General features: G+C 43.7%; 1 protein-coding gene across 1 annotated transcript in view; it reads right to left on the bottom strand.

Moving 5' to 3' along the window:
- The window catches only part of LOC111952600 (rab GTPase-activating protein 1-like), a 159,056-nt gene that overhangs the window by 28,988 nt on the left and 109,352 nt on the right, over window positions 1-20,716 (bottom strand). Inside the window, 2 exon segments of the mRNA XM_070435100.1 lie at window positions 11,483-11,611; window positions 18,882-18,923. Coding sequence (XP_070291201.1) covers window positions 11,483-11,611; window positions 18,882-18,923 — 171 coding nt within the window.

Here is a 20,716-nt window from a genome sequence, read left to right as displayed (position 1 = left end):
GTTTATAAAGAGGACATATTGCACTGGGTTTATAAAGAGGACATATTGCACTGGGTTTATAAAGAGGACATATTGCACTGGGTTTATAAAGAGGATATTAAACAGCCTGTTGCCTGGACATTACCTTTCTTCACTAGCCTGCTTAGCCATGCATAATGTACACCTGACCCTTGCCCTGTGGGACCAGGGTGGCAAATATTCCTCCCCTAGGTTATCAATTACCCACAATACATCCCTACTACAGATACTCCATTGTTAGCAAGCCATCTTCCCATATCGTTTGTTCTCAGCCTGATAGCATGCTAGGCCCAGTGTCTTATAACATATATGGACACCATGAACTCACCAGTCCTGATGTAATATATTATTACAGACAGGAATCCATAAACAGTTCTAGAAGCAGTCAAACCTGTTCCTTGCTGTATTTTGTAACTTGTAAAGGGCTAATAGATGTGTGTGGTTGATAAGATAGCCTATCAGCATTGTTTATGCTCCACTGGCCTTGGTTGTACCCAGTGAACAATAGGAACTTTACGAAAGGACTCTCCATCCCCCTCGGCCCTTCTGTTCCTGACGACTGAACACAAGTGTGTGTTCAGGTGTGTGACGYCCTGGTAAGATACCAACACAAGCTCTGGGACGAGAGGGGAGAAGGGTAGAGAGAAGGGAGCCATTAGGGCCGGCATTACACCAGTATCGCAACGCCCGTTAGTATCATGGCAAGTAAACCAAAAAAAGGAAGCAGCTTTGACTTATTTAGAAAAACACCCTGAATGTTGGAAACAAACATCATAATGTTGACATCAAGAGTCACATATATTTATTTTCCAAGCTATAGAACACAATATTTTACATACTGCAGGATTTTAAAGAACCAAAGAGTTGTCTGCCTGATGTTTTCATTTTTGCCATGGTATTGTCACCGCCCTAGGAGCCATTATCTAAAAACAATATGAAAAGGAGAAAGAAAGAAGTCGAGAAATAGAGCGAAATACTGCTGATGAAAGAGCTTTCATCTGAAAAAGAATATACCATAGAAGCTTGTCCATGTGTGTGTGAGTGAGAGAGAGAGAGAGCGAGCGAGAGCGAGAGAGATAGCGAGAGCTGATGWGTAGCCCAACCGTCTCTCGAAGGTGTGAAGTGACTTGCAAAATTGACCTGCAGAGAAAGAGCACGAGCCAAAAAACAAAACCACACAAAGCTTCCATACACCCCTACAGTTTTGATTTCAGATAACATAATATGGAACCTTCTGGAAAAGAAGGCACAAGGTTTCCCCCTCCAGCCCTCTCGCCCCAGTCCTCCTCTTCCCCCAACACACTCATTCTTCCCCTCGCACTATCAGTCATATCTGACCACAGACAGCCTTGAAAGTGGCAAAAAATGACACTATTTCACCCTCACTTTTTCCATTGAAGTTGTATATAGGCCATCAGCATTCCCCTTTATGACTATTAACAGGCCCATAAAACACAGCTAACGATAGCCGTCTAATGTCGCTCACTAAAACCAATGATAATTTCAACATAATCCACAAAAATTTCACCATCTCATACAAAACGTATTTCCAATGCTTAAACATGTGAAATTATATATGTCTTATGCTAAAATATGCCGTTGAGATATCCCAAATCTAAAATATGCCGTTGAGATATCCCAAATCTAAAATATGCCATACTTTTAACTTTGAGAATATATCTTGTATGTGGACCCCTGCTCCTCGAACATCTCATTCCAAAATCATGGGCATTAATTAATCATGGGCACCGATCTCAACAAACCATTTCTGTATGGACCTTCCTTTGTGTTCAGGGGCATTGTCATGATGAAACAGGAAAGGGCCTTCCCCAAACTGTGTGTGAGACAAGCACAAAGTTGGATTCACYGAATCGTCTACAATGTCATTGTACGCTGTAGCGTATAAATTTCCCTTCACCGGAACTAAGGGGCCKAGCCCGAACCATGAAAAACAGCCCCAGACCATTATTCCTCCTACACCAAACTTCACAGTTGGCACTATGTATTGGGGCAGGTAGTGTTCTCCGGGCATCCACCAAACCAGATTTGTCCGTCGGACTGCCAGATGGTGAAGTGCGATTCATCACTCCAGAGAACGCGTTTCCACTGCTCCAAAGTCCAATGGTGGCGAGCTTTACACCACTCCAGCCGACGCTTGGCATTGCACATGGTGATCTTAGGCTTGTGTGTGGCTGCTCGGCCATGGAAACCCATTTCAGGAAGCTCCCGACGAACAGTTCTTGTGCTGACAACGCTTCCAGAGGCAGCTTGGAACTCGGTAGTGAGAGTGTTGCAACCCGAGGACAGGCGATTTTTTGCTATGTGCTTCTGCACTCGGCGGTCCCATTCTATGAGCTTGTGTAACCTACCACTTCGCAGCTGAGCCTTCGTTGCTCCTAGACGTTTCCAATTCACAATAACAGCACTTACAGTTGACTGGGGAAGCTCTAGCAGGGAAGAAAATTTGACAAACTGACTTTTTGGTAAGGTGGCATTCAATGACGTTGCCATGTTGAAAGTCATTGAGCTCTTCAGTAAGACCATTCTATTGCCAATGTTTGTCTATGGAGATTGCACGGCTGTGTGCACAATTTTATACACCTGTCAGCAACGGGATATGGTTGAAATAGCCAAATCCACTAATTTGAAAGTGTGTCCACATACTTTTGCATATACAGTTGAAGTCGGAAGTTTACATACACTTACATTGGAGTCAATAAAACAGGTTTTTCAACCACTCCACAAATTTCTTGTTAACAAACTATAGTCTTGGCAAGTCAGTTAGGACATCTACTTTGTGCATGACACAAGTAATTTTTTCACTTATAATTCACCGTATCACAATTCCAGTGGGTCAGAAGTTTAAATACGCTAAGTTGACTGTGCCTTTAAACAGCTTGGAAAATTCCAGAAAATAATGTCATGGCTTTAGAAGCTTCTGATAGAGTAATTGACATCATTTGAGTCAATTGGAGGTGTACCTGTAGATGAATTTCAAGGCCTACCTTCAAACTCAATGCCTCTGATTGACATCATGGGAAAATCAAAAGAAATCAGCCAAAAATGTATAGACCTCCACAAGTCTGATTCATCCTTGGGAGCATGTTCCAAATGCCTGAAGGTACCACGTTCATCTGTATAAACACCATGGGACCACGCAGTCGTCATACCGCTCAGGAAGGAGACGCGATCTGTCTCCTAGAGATGAACGTACTTTGGTGCGAAAAGTGCAAATCAATCCCAGAACAGCAGCAAAGGACCTTGTGAAGATGAAAGGCCGCTCAGCAAGGAAGAAACCACGGCTCCAAAACCGCCATAAAAAAGCCAGACTACGGTTTGCAACTGGACATGGCGTCAAAGATTGTACTTTTTGGAACAATTTCCTCTGGTCTGATAAAACAAAAATAGAACTGTTTGGCCATAATGACCATCATTATGTTTGGAGGAAAAAGGGGGATGCTTGCAAGCCGAAGAACACCATCCCAACCGTGAAGCACGGGGGTGGCAGCATCATGTTGTGAGGGTGCTTTGCTGTGAGGGTGCATCAGTCAGGAAGTTAAAGCTTGGTCTCAAATGGGTCTTCCAAATGGACAATGACCCCAAGCATACTTCCAAAGTTGTGGCAAAATGGCTTAAGGACAACAAAGTCAAGGTATTGGAGTGGCCATCACAAAGCCCTGACCTCAATCCTATAGAAAATTGTGGGCAGAACTGATAAGCGTGTACGAGCAAGGAGGCCTACAAACCTGACTCAGTGACATCAGCTCTGTCAGGAGGAATGGGCCAAAATTCACTCAACGTATTGTGGGAAGCTTGTGGAAGGCTACACACAACGTTTGACCCAAGTTAAACAATTTAAAGGCAATGCTACAAAAAACTAATTGAGTGTATGTAAACTTCTGACCCACTGGGAATGTGATGAAAGAAATAAAAGCTGAAATAAATCCCCCTCTCTAATATTATTCTGACATTTCACATTCTTAAAATAAAGTGGTGATCCTAACTGACCTAAGACAGGGAATTTTTACTACGATTAAATGTCAGGAATTGTGAAAAACTGAGTTTAAATGTATTTGGCTAAGGTGTATGTAAACTTCAGACTTCAACTGTACAGTGTATATTGGAGGCAGTGACAGCTGGGGGCTATGTAGAACAATGAGAACCAAAACAGACTGTCTGAGTTCTAAATGGCGCCCTATGACCTAAGTAATGTACTACTGCACAAAAGTATTGCATTATATAAGGAATAGGGTTCCATTTGGGACACAGCCTAAGTATAAGCTAACCTTGAGCCACTGTTAGAATATGCCAGTGTTCATGAGGCTCAGCTCTCCAGTGATAACCTATGTACAGTCACTTCTTACTAGTACAACAGCCGGCTTATAACCCACAGGCACACAACAGTTAGAGATTACAGTACAATGTTATACATTTCTGTTCAATACTAGACCCTCACAAAATACACAGTTAAGGCACGTGCGAACATATGCACAGTGCCCACGTGTAAGAAAGAACACATTATCGCTCATATAGACAAAACAAAAAGCATGTATGTCAATGTTGGGGTCAATTGCAATTCAAGAAATCCATTGCAACTCAATTCAGAGTGTTGAAAATGGTTCTTGATTTGAATTTCAATGCGTGATGATGACCTAATGTGAGAAGTAGCCATAGAACTGAGCCCAGCTGATAGGAAATGCATGTTGTGAATCTGAAACAAGCACAGTGTTCTCTACTAGACCTGACAGACTGTGCACAGGGGGAATATTGGCTAGCTCTGTGGCGTAATGGTGCCTGGCTTACCTGGCTGAAAGCATTTGAATATTGAAATGACTGCACATACCTAAGGATTCAAAACAGCCATTTCAGGAAAAACTGGGTCATGTTTTGACTTCGATGACCAATCTCAAACATGCATGCATGCGCACACACTCACACAGGTATACATGCTGGGTGAAGAGTAATCCATCTTTAATTTAAACAAACTGACAGTTGTAATTTCATTAGTATCCTGAGGTTAAGCTGACTGGAGAGGGGGAAAAGATTTCCATGAGAACACACTGACAACCACTGAACTRTAACTACAACGTGAATACAAATGTATTTCAATCTACACCGTCTCCTACAAGACAGTAGGAAAGATAGTTCTCGCTACTGAAAAAAGAAAGCAGTGTTTCCTTTAGCCGTTCTCAGGCAGTAAAAGAGTGCATGAACAGAGTTGAGTTGCCAAAGTAGCCAGGACTGAGGAGGGACAGACCTACCACAGGTTTGGGAGGCTTGGAGAGGGCCACCAGGCCAGCCAGGATATCCTCCTCACAGATCTGATTGATGACGTGGGCGTCGTACGCCACCGTGATAGAGATCTCTTCCATCATCTTGGCACAGGGCAGTATATTCCACAGGTGGGTGAAGTGGAAAAGAGTAAAGGGGTGGAAGAGAGGAGTGGAGAGGAAGAGAGGAGTCAACAGGTCTATCAGAGAGCCTGAGGAGTGACTGGCCTCTTTCACTGTCCCTCAAGGTACAAGCCACGCCCCTAAGGGCGGGTGTGATGGAGCGAGGGAGGGAGGAGCCCTGCAGAACAACACACCTGTTGTATTTCTCTCTCCCTCTGATGCTTGGTGTTCTCAAGCGTGTTGTGAGGAGGATAGTGTGTCTTTCGTTCCCCCTCTTCCTCAGAACCGCCAGGCTGGTATTCCTCCTCCTTTCTTCTTTTCCTACATTTGTTAGTCCTCCAATCCGTGGCGTTTTTCCAGCTCCTCTCGGGTTGCACTCCCGGTATTATTTTCCACTCCCTTCAGTCTTAGTAAGATGAAGTTTGGTTTAGACGCACTCGGAGATGGCTACACACACCAACACACGCTTCAACTGTGTGTTTCAGTGTGTGTGAGGAAGTGTTGGAGCTGTCAGACAAACCACAATGACTCGATGTGTTAAGTGCCTCCGCAGTCTACATACGTCACACACTGCTTGTCCTCCCCCCAAAAGTTTGAAAACGAAACAATGTGAACAAAAATAAAAAAACGACTGCAGGCACAGCGAGTCTGATGTTTGAATTCAAGGTGACACAAAAAAACTAAACCACACAGCTGTCTGTAGCGCTGCCTGCAGCCTGACTTATCAGGACCCCACCGTGGTAAGCTTTAGCGTTAGCTTCAGTTGTTCCTGCTGAGACTCGGCCCAGTTCTCTTAGGAGATGTCCCTGGTGGGGAAAGGCACTGTATACAACATTCTCATCCTTTATTCCTTCTTCATTCTCTCAAGGGAGTAGCGTCTAAGAAACAGCAACCACTCCCTCTCTCTTCCTCTCTCTTGCTCTCTCCGTCTCCACTTCTTCTAAATGGTGAAACTGCTGAGCATGAAACGTCTCCCAGAGGGTTGTCAAAGGCAGGCAGAATAAATATGAATCAATCAAATCATGCCCGAGTTGGTTTTAAATGGATTTAAAACCTAAATGTTCCAAGGCGTCGATAAATCTTATTTTTGTCCTGGAAATGTCTCAAAGTTTCCTCAACATTGTTCTTGGGGTGTTTAAGGGCTGTGAAATGTAAATAATTTCCCCATAATCCGGGGGGGGGGTTGTTAGTCGCTGAAAGCTTAGCATCGCTCCCCAACTAGCAGGTGCCAGTGAATTCTTGTACTCGACTAAGCTGCTTAGGAGTCAAGTTGATCCGCTTCAGACATCAAAGAAAAAATGTAAGGACAACATAAATTGAGCAGGCTGGCTTATATTTCCTTCCTTGGCACTCATGAACATGAGGTATATCATCAACTGATTCAACTCTGCACTTGTCCATGGGGAAGTATAGTTCCATTGACAGGGTATGATGGTTGTAGTTGCCAGTAGACACCGTGCTTCGTTCCTTCTAACGACACCAAGTTCTGTGATGAGAGTATCTCTCGGACTCACTCCGTGAGATTTGTCTCCTGAGAGAAGGGAACACGCATGCACACACATCTTCCACAAAAAGATGTGAAAAAAGGGTTTAAAAAGGACAAGATGCAAAAATAGAGTGGCTAATTCTGGAGACTAGGCTCTTCTCTGTCAAAACACCTCAGGCACAATGTCACTTCAGAGGACATTGAAGAGAGAATTGAAATCCTAAGATGAGAGAGCTGCTGCTGTTGCCCAATCAGGCAATTCATATGAGTGGTGGGGTCCTGTGACACACACACACGGTTGTGCCATTCTGGTGTGTGTGTGTCTTCTGGGAGGTCAATGGGGGTCGACGTGCTAACGCTGCTTCTTGTATGGTCCTCCCTTGAGTGAGGAGGGGGAAGGGAGAGAGTGGTTGATAACAGTTTAACAATTTCTCCCTGCACTAGGTCAGAGTCAAGGCAGTTGCTTGGATGCCCCAGAGCATGAAAGTCCCTCATATTACACAGCAGTTCCTAGGCCAGTCAGTCAGATGTTCAGAAGGTTGCTATTACAYGTTAAGCTCCCAAGAGACTCGATGGCCACCACAATCACGGTCAAGACCTTATTTTAGCCGCCAGTCAATTTGATTTCCTCCGAGTGGTTAAAGCTAAACAAACAGCCATGCAGGCTCAGAGTACAGGCTGGTTCCATCTGTCTCTTCAGTCCCACTGCAGAGTTTGTCTCCACCCAAAGGTGATTCTCTCTCTCAATTTAAGGGCTTTATTGGCATGGGAAATGTATGTCAACATTGTCAAAGCAAGTGAACTAGATAATAAACAAAAGTGAACAATAAAAATGTACAGTACACAGACACACAGAAGTTCCAAAAGAATAAAGACATTTCAAATGTCATTATGTGCAAATAGTTAAATTACAAAAGGGAAAATAACTAAACAAATATGGGTTGTATTTACAATGGTGTTTGTTCTTCACTGGTTTACCTTTTCTTGCGGCAACAGGTCACAAATCTTTCTGCTGTGATGCACACCGTGGTATTTCACCCAGTAGATACGGGAGTTTATCGAAATTGAATTTGTTTTTGAATTCTTTGTGGTTCTGTGTAATCGGAGGGAAATATGTCTCTCTAATATGGTCATACATTTGGGCAGGAGGTTAGGAAGTGCAACTCAGTTTCCACCTCATTTTGTGGGCAGTGTGCACACAGCCTGTCTTATCTTGAGAGCCATGTCTGCCTACGGCGGCCTTTCTCAATAGCAAGGCTATGCTCACGGAGTCTCTCTCTCCCAGATAAAGTGTCTCTCTCTAGACACTGGAGTAGATCCAGAATGTACAAAAAGACAGATTTGAAGTTTTCCTCCATTTCCTTGTCATATTGCTGCTGACTCACTGTGTGGCAGGCAGACCATGGATGCACCTGTTCAGCTCACCTTGTCCACTGAAGTCAATGCAAAGCCCGCCTACCCGCTCTAGCATTCCCTCTCCTCTCGCGGTCCTAAAGCCTGCCTCTCTCAGTCCATCCTCTATCTGACGATGTGTACACTTCGGTGTAAACAGCAAATACATTTCTCTGCGCAAAATGACTCAGAAGATCGCACACTGGCATATAACACCACAGTTCTGCAAGTGCAGTGTGTGTGTGTGTGCGCATGCACGAGCACAATTGTTTTACATCATGTCAGTACGTGATAAGGTGAAGTAATATTACTCAAACATTTAGCAGATAATTCTCTTCCAGAAGCTTTTAAAGACAAGCTTGTACGAGGCAATAATTACATAATAACGTATGCAGAGTGTCTACACTCAGGATATCCTGTCATTAGACATACACAGGGGAGAGGGAGGGAGACAGAGATGCATACAGAGAGCAGGGATGGGTGCGGAAGGAGAGAATTATCTCTTCCATCACGCTCTTCTTCCTTCCTGTAAAACTAGAAGGGCTCCCTGCTTTGCCACCGAGACAGTTGCAAAGCAAGCTAAACACACACACACACACACATACGAGCGCACACACAAACATACGAGCGAGCACACACACACACAAACATACGAGCGAGCACACAAACATACGAGCGAGCACACAAACACAAACATACGAGCACACAAACATACGAGCGAGCACACAAACACACACACGAACACGAGCACACACGAACACGAGCACACAACATACGAGCACACAACATACGAGCACACATACACACAAGAGATTGGAGCTGCCTCCGCTTGCCCGGTGTGTGTGTGTGTGTGTGTGTGTGTGTGTGTGTGTGTGTGTGTGTGTGTGTGTGTGTGTGTGTGTGGTGTGTGTGTGGTCAGGCAGGCAGGCAGCCTTAGGCCACTTCATCTGACCTCAGCACATTCCCCAAATACCTCAGCTCAATATATTCCCATGTGGGAGGAGGTAGGAGGTAAGTGAACATCTATACCACACACTGACAGGCTGCGGATGTGGTGTGCCATTCCACATAGAAGATATTGAAGAAGGAAAACAGTTGAAGTCGGAGTTTACATAGGTTGGAGTCATTAAAACAAGTCTAGTGTTTCAACCAACCCACAAATGTATTGTTAACAAACTATAGTTTGGCAAGTCAGTTAGGACATCTACTTTGTGTATGACACAAGTAATTTTTCCACAATTGTTTAGACAGATTATTTAATTATAATCACTGTATTTGACCCACTGTAATCAAATTCCAGTGGGTCAGAAGTTTACATACACTAAGTTGACTGTGCCTTTAAACAGCTTGGAAAATTCCAGAAAATGATGTTATGGCTTTAGAAGCTTCTGATAGGCTAATTGACATAATTTGAGTCAATTGGAGGTGGACCTGTGGATGTATTTCAAGGCCTACCTTCAAACTCAGTGCCTCTTTGCTTGACATCATGGGAAAATCAAAAGAAATCAGCCAATACCTAGAAAAAAAATCTGGTTCATCCTTGGGAGCAATTTCCAAACGCCTGAAGGTACCACGTTCATCTGTACAAACAATAGTACGCAAGTATAAACACCATGGGACCATTCAGTCATCATACCGCTCAGGTAGTAGATGCATTCTGTCTCCTATAGATGAACGTACTTTGGTGCGAACAGTGCAAATCAATCCCAGAACAACAGCAAAGGACCTTGTGAAGATGCTGGAGGAAACAGGTACAAAAGTATCCACAGTAAAACGAGTCCTATATCGACATAACCTGAAAGGCCGCTCAGCAAGGAAGAAAACCGCCATAAAATAGACAGACTACGGTTTGCAACTGCACATGGGGACAAAGTTCGTACTTTTTGGAGAAATGTTCTCTGGTCTGATGAAACAAAAATAGAACTGTTGGGCTATAATGACCATCGTTATGTTAGGAGGAAAAAGGGGGAGACTTGCAAGCCAAGGAACACCATCCCAACCGTGAAGCACAGGGGTGGCAGCATCATGTTGTGGGGGTGCTTTACTGCAGGAGGGACTGGTGCACTTCWCAAAATAGATGGCATCATGAGGAAGTAAAATTATGTGGATATATTGAAGCAACATCTCAAGACATCAGTCAGGAAGTTAAAGCGTGGTCGCAAATGGGTCTTCCAAATGGACAATGACCCCAAGCATACTTCCAAAGTTGTGGTAAAATGGCTTAAGAACAACAAAGTCAAGGTATTGGAGTGGCCATCACAAAGCCCTGGCCTCAATCCTATAGAGAATTTGTGGGCAGAACTGAAAAAGCGTGTGCGAGCAAGGAGGCCTACAAAACTGACTCCGTTACACCAGCTCTGTCAGGAGGAATGGGACAAAATTCACCCAACATATTGTGGGAAGCTTGTGGAAGGCTACCCACAATGTTTGACCCAAGTTAAACAATTTAAAAGGCAACGGTACCAAATACTAATTGAGCGTATGTAAACTTCTGACCCACTGGGAATGGGATACAGTGAATTATAAAATAAATAATCTGTCTGTAAACAATTGTTGGAAAAAGCTGAAATAAATCACTCTACTATTATTTCGGACATTTCACATTCTTAAAATAAAGTGATGATCCTAACTGACCTAAGACAGGGAATTTTTACGAGGATTAAATGTCAGGAATTGTGAAAAACAGAGTTTAAATGTATTTGGCTAAGGTGTATGTAAACTTACGACTTCAACTGTATGTTTACAAGGAAATATCAAGTTGTCACGTGCACTAGTACAGTGAAATGACTTTCCTGCTTGCTTTGTCCCAACAATATCAGTAGTACTATAAAACAAAGTCAAGCAGAACAAAAACACATGACAAATACTTGACTTTTTAAAAAGGTTTATAATACTACTGATAAGACGAACGCGGGAAAGTAAGTAAGCTAAATACAGGGTCAGTGCCAATACCATATTTACAATGTGCAGGGACACTTGAGTGGTAAGGGTAAATATCCTCATAACCTGTTAGGTAGACTATGGCAAACCTGGCTTAGAAGTCATGTAGGCAATTCAACTAGACTGACACTTTCACATCTCTGAAAATAAAACTGGACTTCGCCCAGTTGGAAGCATAAGCTCCCTTTTGGATCAGTGGTCAGTGCAGTGTGTAAAACAGGGGGAACAGAAAACAGAGAATAATGGTTCCTACCTTGATGTTACAGGCCTGTTCCATGAGCCTGCGGGCGTTCTCTGCAGCCCTGTATCGTTTGGGTAGCTGGACCCGGAAGAACTTCAGAGCCCCCTCAAAGTCAGTCTGAAGCAGGTCCTCCTTGGATGTCTGAGGAGAAAGAAGACAAGCTCAGCCAATAGAATAGAATACGACAGAGACAGAAGTCTGAAAACATGACACTATGACACTTTGTATAGTAAAGTTGGAAAGATGATAGTACTCAACTGTAATGGGAAATTATTTGATTAGTTATTTTCCTGTATTTTATTTAATGTTGATATGGATTTATATGTAATAAACATGATCATATGTGAAGGAAGACTCAGACAGATGCTTTCCCTTGAGGGAAGGGAAACAGGAGTTAACCATGTGTGTTTAATTAACATATTTAATAAAAGTACTTTTAGTTTAGTAAACAGATTGTTGGCGACTAAGTAGTGATGCTTTACCTTTGACCCGTTTAACTGCCAGCATCTAATGTCGACCAGTGTGGAATGTGAACGTCGGCCAGTGTGGAATGTGAACGTCGGCCAGTGTGGAATGTGAACGTCGGCCAGTGTGGAATGTGAACGTCTGCCAGTGTGGAATGTGAACGTCTGCCAGTGTTGAATGTGAACGTCTGCCAGTGTTGAATGTGAACGTCTGCCAGTGTTGAATGTGAACGTCTGCCAGTGTTGAATGTTAACGTCTGCCAGTGTTGAATGTTAACGTCTGCCAGTGTTGAATGTTAACGTCTGCCAGTTTGAATGTTAACGTCTGCCAGTGTTGAATGTTAACGTCTGCCAGTGTTGAATGTTAACGTCTGCCAGTGTTGAATGTTAACGTCTGCCAGTGTTGAATGTTAACGTCGACCAGTGTTGAATGTTAACGTCGACCAGTGTTGAATGTTAACGTCGACCAGTGTTGAATGTTAAYGTCTACCAGTGTTGAATGTTAATGTCTACCAGTGTTGAATGTTAATGTCTACCAGTGTTGAATGTTATGGTTACAGTTTGATACCAGACTGAGTCGAGGGCACACTGATAATGTATCTGTGCCACCCTGATTCTGTAGCAGCCAACGTTGTGACTTCCTACAAGCCTCGTGCTGGTGTTTACAGTACCGTCAGTGCTGTGTGATTAACAGAGGAGGACCTTCTCCAAGAGGCCCGTTACACAGTTTCTCTGCTTCTGTTGTGACATTGTCTCCATGTTGCAACTTGTAATAAACCGGATTTTTTTCCGACTGATTTGACGACTGCTCACCTTTTGGTTCACCTGGAATTTCCTTTACATTAACCATGAGTAATACTACTTTGATCCAAGATATCTGGTAGTGTCATTTCAAGTGAGACGGGTGGTTAAAACAAGTTGAAGCCCTTGTTAATAGGGCTGAACGTAACAGCACCACACAATGGCATAATGACGTATCGTCATAATGATGATTCACACAAAAAACTAAATTAACAGCCCAAGCTATTGAACAATTCAACAATATAGCTACATTACAAAAGTATGTTGTTGGACAACAGTTGCCCTCGCATGGTAAGATTGCCCATCCCTGGCCTAATGCCTATCCTGTCCTAGCCCCAGTCCCTATCTCAGTCCCTGCCCCAACCCCAGTCCCTATCCAGTCCATCTCTCACCGCAAGTAGTTTGGGGACGAAGAGGCGATGGCCCATCCCCAGGAGCCCCATCACCTTACAGACAGAGTCTGTCTCCCCAGCTTTCTCCTCCGCTGAACCCCCTTCCTCTGACCCCCAGCTGCCCATCCGCAGTGCCGCTGGTAGCTGGGTGGGCATGGCAGTGACCGGGGGTGATGGTTGGGTGGAGGGGGAAAGAGAGGGAGAGAAGGACGGAGAGGAGAGAGGCTCCAGCTCTGGGGCCAGGGTGGCCAGGGTGCAGGGCGACTCCAGCGCGCAGTCCCAGCTATGTCTGAGCTAAGTCCAATATCGGTCAATCCGACCAAGACTTCAGGTCAGGGTCCAGCAGAGATTATTCTCTTAGGCTGTTTGGCAATTCAAGCTAGGTCTTAACGAATGGCAGCAGTGACCTTTAGGGGGAAAGAATAGGTCGATAGTTCCGCATCGGGTAGTGACACACAACACAGTGAGGTATTGGATCAGAGCTTCTCTCGATAGACTGGCCAAGCCTGTCGTCCCCCAATAACACAAACTCAGCAGAAATACACCACGAATAGATCCACAGGTAGAGAGGATCCAGTGGGGTTGAGCACCAGAGAATCAGTGAGTTGGTTGGGTTCATTCAGTAAGCTCCGTTGTCAGAGAGCCGATATAGCCCCTCGACCTGAAAACACTATAGTCCCTTCATCACAACTGACCAGCGCAGTCGGCATAATGTTGATACGGTGAGGCAGGAAATAGAGTGCAAGGATACTCATCTGCTTTTCTCAACAACAACAAATCCCAAAACAGGGGGGGGCATGCCATTGCCTAGCAACAGACAGGCACGAGGCTAGACGGTTTAAGCAGATGACAGGTCTTCACCTTTTTATCCCCCTCCCATCTTCAAAGAGCAAGTATCTCTCTTTTCACAACCGAGACCAAGGCTTAACAAGGACAAAACCGAGACCAAGGTTCAACAAGGACAAAACCGAGACCAAGGCTTAACAAGGACAAAACCGAGACCAAGGCTTAACAAGGACAAAAGACAGACTTCAATGATCCTCTTTATCTTCAGCCGAGAGGTAACGCTATAGACATATAGGTCAGGGCATACTGAGTTTGCTTCAGAAAATCTGTCCACAAACATCCCTCCCTTCCAAATGATGTAGTCCCTTCACGTCCGAAGCGGTCCTTTCTGATGTAACACACATCGGAAGCTGAGGGGAGGAAGAGATTCTAATTCTGTCTATTAGCCACGCCGCCTTAGGCTGAAGCTGCTTCCATCCCAAACAGTGACGTCTTGGCGTTGTGTTATTAACAGCTGAACGGACTTTAAGGACGATGGTGACTCAGAGTCCAAGAGAGGAAACAGATGTAGTGGTGGTAGAGATCAGGGCGAGGCAGAGTAGGGAAGGCTCTGACAGGGAGCCTTAGCAGGACACACAAGCTTGAGTGTGTGTGTCTCGGTCTCTGTCAGGAAATCCTTTACTCCCATAAAGGAGCATTGAAATAGCCAAGGCCCTCAGAAGCGGAGTTCAATTAGGAAGAAACATCCACAAAGGCTTTAAAAAGGACTCCTGAATCTAATACCTCCAGCAGACTTCCATAGGAAACACATCCAGAGTAGTAATCCTTCCAGTCAAGGTAAAGGTTTCCTTCCAGGTCCTTTGCAGGAGGGTCCTTTGCTGTGTCAGATTCTACTGGTCCAAAGCCTCGGCCAAACGGGGGAGCCACAGGTTTGGGTTTGGTCTGGCAACAGCTAGTGGAGGCATGTGGAGAGAAACCACACCGGTTCTCCCACCTTCCTTTTCCTCCCTCTCTCTTCCCCTCTCGCCTTCAAGACTCGCCCAGCTAAAGGGTCTGCGATGCTACTGGCTAACACAGCTGCTCTGATGCAGAGGTCTTGGCTGGGGCTGGGCGGAGGGAGAGAGCGAGCGAGCGAGCATGTGACTGAGATGCTGAGGCAGAGAGGTGCTAGAAGACAAGAGGAGAAGGAGAGGGGAAGGGTATGATAGAGGGGTCTGAGGGTTGACGCGCTCGCGGTAGACATCCCTGAAAAAAATGTAAGACCCCCCTCCTCCTTTTCTACACCTCAGCTAATGGCTAACTGCTAACAGCTAAAAGATGTTAGTGCTGCTGCCGTGCACTCCTAAAGGACTATGGTAGACCGGCAGGGGCGGGTAAGTGCACAGAGGGAGAGGGAGGGGGAGAGAGACAGAGGGATAGAGGGGGAGAGGGAAGGGGAGAGAAACAGAGGGAGAGAGGGGAGGGGAGAGGGAGGGGGAGAGAGGGGAAGAAGGGAGGGGGAGAGGAAGGAGGAGAGGGAGGCTCTGGGAATAATGCCGTCATGCCTGACCACTCGGACACACACACACAACCAATATATGCTTTAATAGCATGAAAGTACTATTCTGTTGTAGCTGGAGGCTTTTTAAAATCTAACAATAGACAGTAATGGGTATCATCGGCGAGGAGACCGTGTGTGGAAACAAAGTACGGGTTCAAATAGAAGGGCAATCACCATAGCCCTCCCAGGAGCTGCTAGTTCACCTGGGTTCACCTCACACATGGTTTCTACCCACTCTTTAAGCTCCCTCGTTCGCTCTCTTTCTGGTGACCCTGTGATCATCAGCGTAACCCATTCCCTTCACAGCGACTCAACGTTGTTCAAAATAAAATGCTGGCGAAAAGTCACATTTACAGTGCATGACAATTTCTTCAACCGATTAGTATGCAAGTTCAGTTTAAAGAAAAATGTTATAACAATGCATTGGCCTACAATCTGAACTGTAAAGAATTCAGCACTTAATCACCAGCATTTAACTGACATTTCTTTGAACCTAGTCCAAAATGAACTCCCAATGGCAGGGGGTTATGGGATTTTGTCTCTCAGCGCAGAATGGTAACACATAGTTTGAGGTACAAGACTAATTGATTAGCCTGTTAATTTGTCAGCAATAGCACTGCAATCACAGTATCTGATAGACTTGACATTTGACCTGAAGTACACTATAATAGCACAGCCGTTGTACTTGTGTTTTAAATTAAAATGTAATGAAATCGACAATATATATTAAATGTAAAAAAAAAAAAGAGGGCTTTAGAGTGGTTGTTATTGGACAATTCCAGGTGGTCCCTCCGTTTCAAAATATTATTTACCGCAGTACAAGATACCCTCGCTGTTTCTATATATTCTTTACCGCAGTACAAGATACCCTCCCTGTTTCAATATATTCTTTACCACAGTACAAGTTACCCTCCCTGTTCAATATATTTTTACCACAGATACAAGATGAACCCTCCCTGTTTCAATATATTCTTACCACAGTACAAGATACCCTCCCTGTTCAATATATTCTTTACCGCAGTACAAGATTACCCTCCCCTGTTCATATATTCTTTACCCGCAGTACAAGATACCCCCCTGTTTTCATATATTCTTTACCACAGTACAAGATACCCTCCCTGTTTCAATATATTCTTTACCACAGTACAAGATACCCTCCCTGTTTTCAATATATTCTTTACCCAGTACAAGATACCTCCCTGTTTCAATATATTCTTTACCACAGTACAAGATACCCTCCTGTTTCAATATATTCTTTACCACAGTACAAGATACCCTCCTTGTTTCAATATAATCTTTACCGCAATACAAGATACCCTCCCTGTTTCAATATATTCTTTACCACAGTACAAGATACCCTCCCTGTTCTATATATTCTTTACCACAGTACAGATACCCTCCCTGTTTCAATATATTCTTTACCACAGTACAAGTACCCTCCCTGTTTCAAATATATTATTTACCGCCAGTACAAGATACCCTCCCGTTTTCATATATTCTTTACCCACAGTACAAGATACCCTCCCTGTTTCTATATATTCTTTACCGCAGTACAAGATACCCTCCCTGTTTCTATATATTCTTTACCCAGTACAAGATACCCTCCCTGTTTCTATATATTCTTTACCACAGTACAAGATACCCTCCCTTTTCAATATATTCTTTACCACAGTAAGATACCCTCCCTGTTTCATATATTCTTTACCACAGTACAAGATACCCTCCCTGTTTCTATATATTCTTTACCACAGTACAAGATACCCTCCCTGTTTCATATATTCTTTACCACAGTACAAATACCCTCCCTGTTTCTATATACTTTTACCACAGTACAAGATACCCTCCCTGTTTCTATATATTCTTTACCACCAGTACAAGAATACCCTCCCTGTTTCAAATATATTCTTTACCACAGTTACAATATACCCTCCCTGTTTCTATATATTCTTTACCACAGTACAAGATACCCTCCCTGTTTCAAAATATTCTTTACCACAGTACAAGATACCAGGGCCGGTTAACTCTGGAGGTCACATCTATCCCTACTGAGTTCGCTAAATCTCCTTATTAGTTTTTTTGGCCTCTTATTAAAACAAAATGTAATGAATTGGTGCCTGTAGGGAAATTCAAAAGGCTGATTTAGTACCTTTTTAACGAAGAATGTGTTTGATTTCTATGACTGTATTATGCTTTTAGTGTATATTGATGTGTATAGTGATGTCTCAGCCGCCAGTATCTATGCTGCAGTAGTTTGTGTCGGGGGGCTAGGGTCAGTCTGTTATATCTGGAGTATTTCTCCTGTCTTATCTGGTGTCTTGTGTGAATTTAAGTCTCTCTGTGTCTCTCTGTGTGTGTGTGTGTGTGTCATATGAACATTTGAACATCTTGGCCATGTTCTGTTATAATCTCCACCCGGCACAGCCTGAAGAGGACTGGCCACCCCTCAGAGTCTGGTTCCTCTCTAGGTTTCTTCCTAGGTTCTGGCCTTTCTAGGGAGTTTTTCCTAGCCACCGTGCTTCTACATCTGCATTGCTGTTTGGGGTTTTAGGCTGGGTTTCTGTACAGCACTTTGTGACATCAACTGATGTAAGAAGAGCTTTATAAATACATTTCATTGATTGATGATAAACAGAGCTCATCTGTGAAAGAGACCTTGGTCTCAGCAAGACTCCCTGTTAAAATAACGGTTAAATAAAATGAAGAAATGGGCAGCAGAGGGAGACATAGGCAAACTATTCCACTTTCTCACAACCCAGTCATCCACACTGTACTACACAGAACATCATACTCTGACAGCAGAGATGCTCTTCCCATGTATTTACTAAACACTGCAGAACCCCCCCCACAGTAACTAAAAATAGATATATTTTTTAAATCAGTCAAAATCATAAGTAAGAGAGAGGATGGTGGTCTGTATCTTGACTCGGGTTAAAAAGCACAAAAACATCCTTTTTGACTTTTTCTTCTAAACGTTTTGGATTTCGGGGTTGGTTCATCTGATTCTGGATCTGTGGTTAAGGCCAACTTCTTCTACCTCAAAACCGTTGAGGTCAAAAAGACTTAATATAATCTGATTCATAGCAATCAAAAAAGGCAGGTCGAAGTCTTAGGCCTCTGTGTTGAGTGTGAATCGTCCAATAGCATAACAGGATTTGTCTAATTGAAAATCAAAGGAATGTGTTAGAGCTGATTGAGTTGATTGGAGAATCTTTTTTTTTTGATATAAGAAGAATAAACATTTTTGTTGCACCATATCCCTGGATCTCATTGAATGTTTGGCCGTTTGGAAACCTTGAGTGTGGACTGTATGCGTACGAAACAACCCCGCTTCAGGCTTGGGCAGTGGCTATGGTAAAGAGGAAAGGAAGCCACTACAGAATGGTTTGAACCCCCAGTACATGAATAAAAGGAAAGGAAGCCGATCACACCTTGAGGAGGGCCAGAGCCACGTTGAAGATGACGTTCAGACCCTAGGAGAAGAGAAGAACATGGTAAAGATTACTGCCAATTATCACAGGTCTTAAGCACACACACAGCTCTGTAGCTATCACCTAAACACGTCATACAGTGGAAAGAATCAAACTGTTTCATCTCATCAACTGTTTTCATATCAGCTGCTTTATCTTGTAAACATAATGCCAATAAACCATGTAGGAAATGTCTATTTTTTTTTATTGTGATGGATTGGCAAAGTGAAAATGATCTTCAAAATGAAAAGACTCCTGACTTATGAAACTGTTGAGTTGAGAGTTAAGAAAAAACACACATAAAACAAATGACAATGATACTTCTGGTGCATCTGTGTATTTGTACCATACTATCTGTGTATTTGTACCATACTATCTGTGTATTTGTACCATACTATCTNTGTATTTGTACCATACTATCTGTGTATTTGTACCATACTATCTGTGTATTTGTACCATACTATCTATGTATTTGTACCATACTATCTATGTATTTGTACCATACTATCTATGTAACTTCAAACATCCATTCATGATTCATATTGTCAGATTTCATAGTGTCTGTATTGTCCATTCATGATTTCATATGATTTCAAAGCAAACGGTCCGTTGATGATAATAAGGACTCTACGTTCCCAAGGGAACGCTATGGAAACACGCCCACCCCTAAGGATACAAAGGCACCTGGACCCACAGTACTGAGTGACAACCATCTAAAAGAAAGACGGAACTAGATGGAGAGGACAAGTGGTGTGGGCCGAGAGAGAGAGACAGATGGAGGGAGGAGAAGAGAAACAGACCGTCCCTCTCATGGACAGGTTGGGCTCCATCATGGGCACAACGACAGACAGATGGATGAATGAATGACAGAGTGAGAAAATGAGAAATAAATAGATTAAGGAGAAAGGAAGAAGAGTGAGAGAGAAAGACAGAGGGACAGCAAGGGAGAGGGACAGCAAGGGAGAGGGACAGCAAGGGAGAGGGACAGCAAGTGAGAGGGACAGCAAGTGAGAGGGACAGCAAGTGAGAGGGACAGCAAGTGAGAGGGACAGCAAGTGAGAGAGGGGGAGAAGGGGAGAGAGAGAGGATGCTTAAGTCAGCTCCGCATGGGAACACGACAGCCCGTTCACATGGCAACACTGGGCTAAAAATATCTTCCCAGTTCTATAAATAACCAGGAGAAGGCTTCTTTCTCTCTCTTCCTCCGTCTGTTTTTCAAAGGGCTCTAGGTGGCGCTAGGATGTCAGAGGCAGACAGAGAGCGAGGCAGACACAGAGCGAGGCAGACACAGAGCGAGGCAGACACAGAGCGAGGCAGACACACATAGAGAGAAACAATGCATGCAGGGCAGAATTAGGCCAATATCCAATAATAATAAAAACTCAAAAAAGAGCAATTAACTTTTGGAAACATCTAAAATACAGTGACCCCCTCTCATATCACTACCAAGCCCTGCAATGCCAAGAGCTGAGCAAAGAAAAGAGTCCCCTTATCCAGCTGGTCCTGGGGCTGAGTTCACAAACCTGTTCTACTAACACACTGAAGCCTCAGGACCAGAACATCCAATCAATCAGAATAAACCAAATTACAACACAGTCAAAACAAAACTATATTGCTTATTGGGAAACACAAGCACAAACACAAAGCAAAATGCAGTGCTATCTGGCCCTAAATCGACAGCACACTGTGGCTAAATATTTGACCATGGTTACTGATCAAAACCTTAGAAAAACCTTGACAAAGTACAGGCTCAGTGAGCACAGCCTTGCCATTGAGAAGGGTAGACACAGGAAAAC

Source organism: Salvelinus sp. IW2-2015, linkage group LG26 (genome assembly GCF_002910315.2).
Source record: "Salvelinus sp. IW2-2015 linkage group LG26, ASM291031v2, whole genome shotgun sequence".
Classification (NCBI taxonomy): Eukaryota; Metazoa; Chordata; class Actinopteri; order Salmoniformes; family Salmonidae; genus Salvelinus; species Salvelinus sp. IW2-2015.
The sequence above is the reverse complement of the archived record's forward strand: the minus strand, read 5'-3'. Positions and strand labels throughout refer to the sequence as shown.